The sequence below is a fragment of the Nerophis ophidion genome, linkage group LG02 (genome assembly GCF_033978795.1).
Source record: "Nerophis ophidion isolate RoL-2023_Sa linkage group LG02, RoL_Noph_v1.0, whole genome shotgun sequence".
In the NCBI taxonomy this organism is placed as follows: domain Eukaryota; kingdom Metazoa; phylum Chordata; class Actinopteri; order Syngnathiformes; family Syngnathidae; genus Nerophis; species Nerophis ophidion.
The window spans coordinates 6,922,117-6,924,616 of NC_084612.1; the positions used below are offsets into that span (position 1 = coordinate 6,922,117).

The following is a 2,500-nucleotide window of genomic DNA, read 5'->3' on the forward strand; positions in this document are numbered from 1 at the left end:
CACACTTTTAACGTTGTGCATGAATGCACAAATGTGAGTTTTGTTGATGTTATTGACTTGTGTGGAGTGCTAATCAGACATATTCGGTCACAGCATGACTGCAAGCTAATTGATGCTAACATGCTATTTAGGCTACAGGTATATTGCATCATTATGCCTCATTTTTAGTTATATTTGAGGTCATTTGGTTTCTTTTAAGTCCTCTTAATTCAATTTATATCTCATGACACACTATATGTATGTAATGGGGCTTTTATTTTTTTTTGCGGCTCTGACATATTTGTTTTTGTATTTTTGGTCAACATTTTAGGTTGCCGACCCCTGGTATAGACTGAGGTGGTTTAGTGGAATGAACCATGGATATTGTTCTCATAAACAGGCTCCAGGAGCCACACATTGAAAGATGATTTTTGCCAACTCACTGACAGTGGGTTTTTTTAAGTGTTCCTGAGTCCATGTGGTGATATCCTTTACACCCAGGACCGTGAGCGTCAGCAGGCGCAAATCGGGATCATGGTGGAGTTCGCCATCGCTCTGATGGGCAAGTTGGACGGCATCAACCGACACTCCTTCAACAGCTTTAGGCTGCGCGTGGGTGAGTTTACTCGGCCAGCTGTGTGTGTGTGTGTGTGTGTGTGTGTGTGTGTGTGTGTGTGTGTGTGTGTGTGTGTGTGTGTGTGTGTGTTTGCAAAATGATGTCATCCCATTCTGGGGAAATGTTCCACTGCCAAATTTCATCACTGTTTGCGGATTTACGGCTTAGTGTCGACACGTGCTTTCATTGGCAGGTTAAAGATCAACTTGTCTTATTAAATCCAAAGGAATAACTTCTTATAAAAAACATTTGCACTCCCAGAAGGTTCTTTTTTTGTGTGTTTTTCATAAACATAGGGTCGTTATTTTACAAAGCCCCAGTTGACTCTGTATTTGTGCAAAAGCCAAAACCAGTGAAGTTGGCACGTTGTGTAAATTGTACATAAAAACAGAATAAAGTGATTTGCAAATCGTTTTCAACTTATATTCAATGGAATAGACTGCAAAGACAAAATAGTTAATGTTCAGACTAAGAAACTTATTTTTTTTTATCAAATAATCATTACCTTAGTATTTAATAGCAGCAACACATTGCACAAAAGTTGGCACGGGTGCATTTTTACCACTGTGTTACATGGCCTTTCCTTTTAACAACACTCAAGTAAACGTTTGGGACCAATTTTTGAAGCTTCTCATGTGGAATTCTTTCCCATTCTTGCTTGATGTACAGCTTCAGTTGTTCAACAGTCCGGGGTCTCTGTGGTGATATTTTAAGCTTCATATTGCGCCACACATTTTCAATGGGAGACAGGTCTGGACTACAGGCAGGCCAGTCTAGCCCTCGCACTCCTTTACTATGAAGCCACGCTGTTGTAACACCTGGCTTGGCATTGTCTTTTTGAAATAAGCAGGGGCGTCCATGATAACGTTGCTTGGATGACCACATACAGTATGTTGCTTCAAAACCTGTATATACCTTTCAGCATTAATGGTGCCTTCACAGATGTGTATGTTACCCATGCCTTGGGCACTAATACACCCCCATACCATCACAGATGCTGGCTTTTGAATTTTGCGCCTATAACAATCTGGATGGTTGTTTTCCTCTTTATTTCGGAGGACACAACGTCCACAGTTTCCAAAAACAATTTGAAATGTGGACCCGTCAGGCCACAGAACACTTTCCCACTTTGCATCAGTCCATCTTAGATGAGCTCGGGCCCAGCGAGGCTGGCGGTGTTTCTGGGTGTTGTTGATAAATGGCTTTCGCTTTGCATAGTAGAGTTTTAACTTGCACTTACAGATGTAGTGATAAACTGTACTCACTGACAGTGTTTTTTTGTAGTGTTCCTGAGCCCATGTGGTGATATCCTTTACACACTGATGTCACTTTTTGATGCAGTACCGCCTGAGGGATCCAAGGTCACGGGCATTCAATGTTACGTGCAGTGATTTCTCCAGATTCTCTGAACCTTTTGATGTTATTACGGACCGTAGATGGTGAAATCCATAAATTCCTTACAATAGCTGGTTGAAAAATGTTGCTCAGTCATTTGTATTAGTGGTCTTCTTCAAGATTACATTTTAAGTCCTCTTTTTTTATAATTTGGGCTATTAAACTTGTGTCCAGTGAGTTCAGTTAAAAAAAAAACGTTCAAGACACTCACATTTTTGCAGCAAATTCTTAAAAATGCTGTCATAGAGATGATCTTTGACTTGCTTTGGTTTGCAGAGCGCTCATGTTCCTGACAAAATAAATAGACCAAAATCAAATGGTTACTGTAGAGGACACTGGTTCTCCGGAACTTACAAAATAAGACTCATAGTTACGGCAGACGTCGGGCTCCTCCGTACTTTCATTTCTGGAAATGTGACCCCCAATCAGGTTGAATATCCCTGCTCTAACGGGTTATAATATTTAGTTTGAAATAATATTAGGTCTGTGGTCTACAAAATCAATCGAAAA

The 2,500-nt window shown here is 40.4% G+C and overlaps 1 protein-coding gene across 3 annotated transcripts in view; it reads left to right on the forward strand.

Annotated features, from left to right (window-relative positions):
- Window positions 1-2,500, forward strand: part of adcy7 (adenylate cyclase 7) — a 211,624-nt gene that overhangs the window by 198,964 nt on the left and 10,160 nt on the right. For all 3 annotated transcript variants that reach the window (XM_061876926.1, XM_061876945.1, XM_061876935.1), the window contains one exon: window positions 481-595. In XM_061876926.1, coding sequence (XP_061732910.1) covers window positions 481-595 — 115 coding nt within the window. The remainder of the gene's footprint in view (window positions 1-480; window positions 596-2,500) is intronic.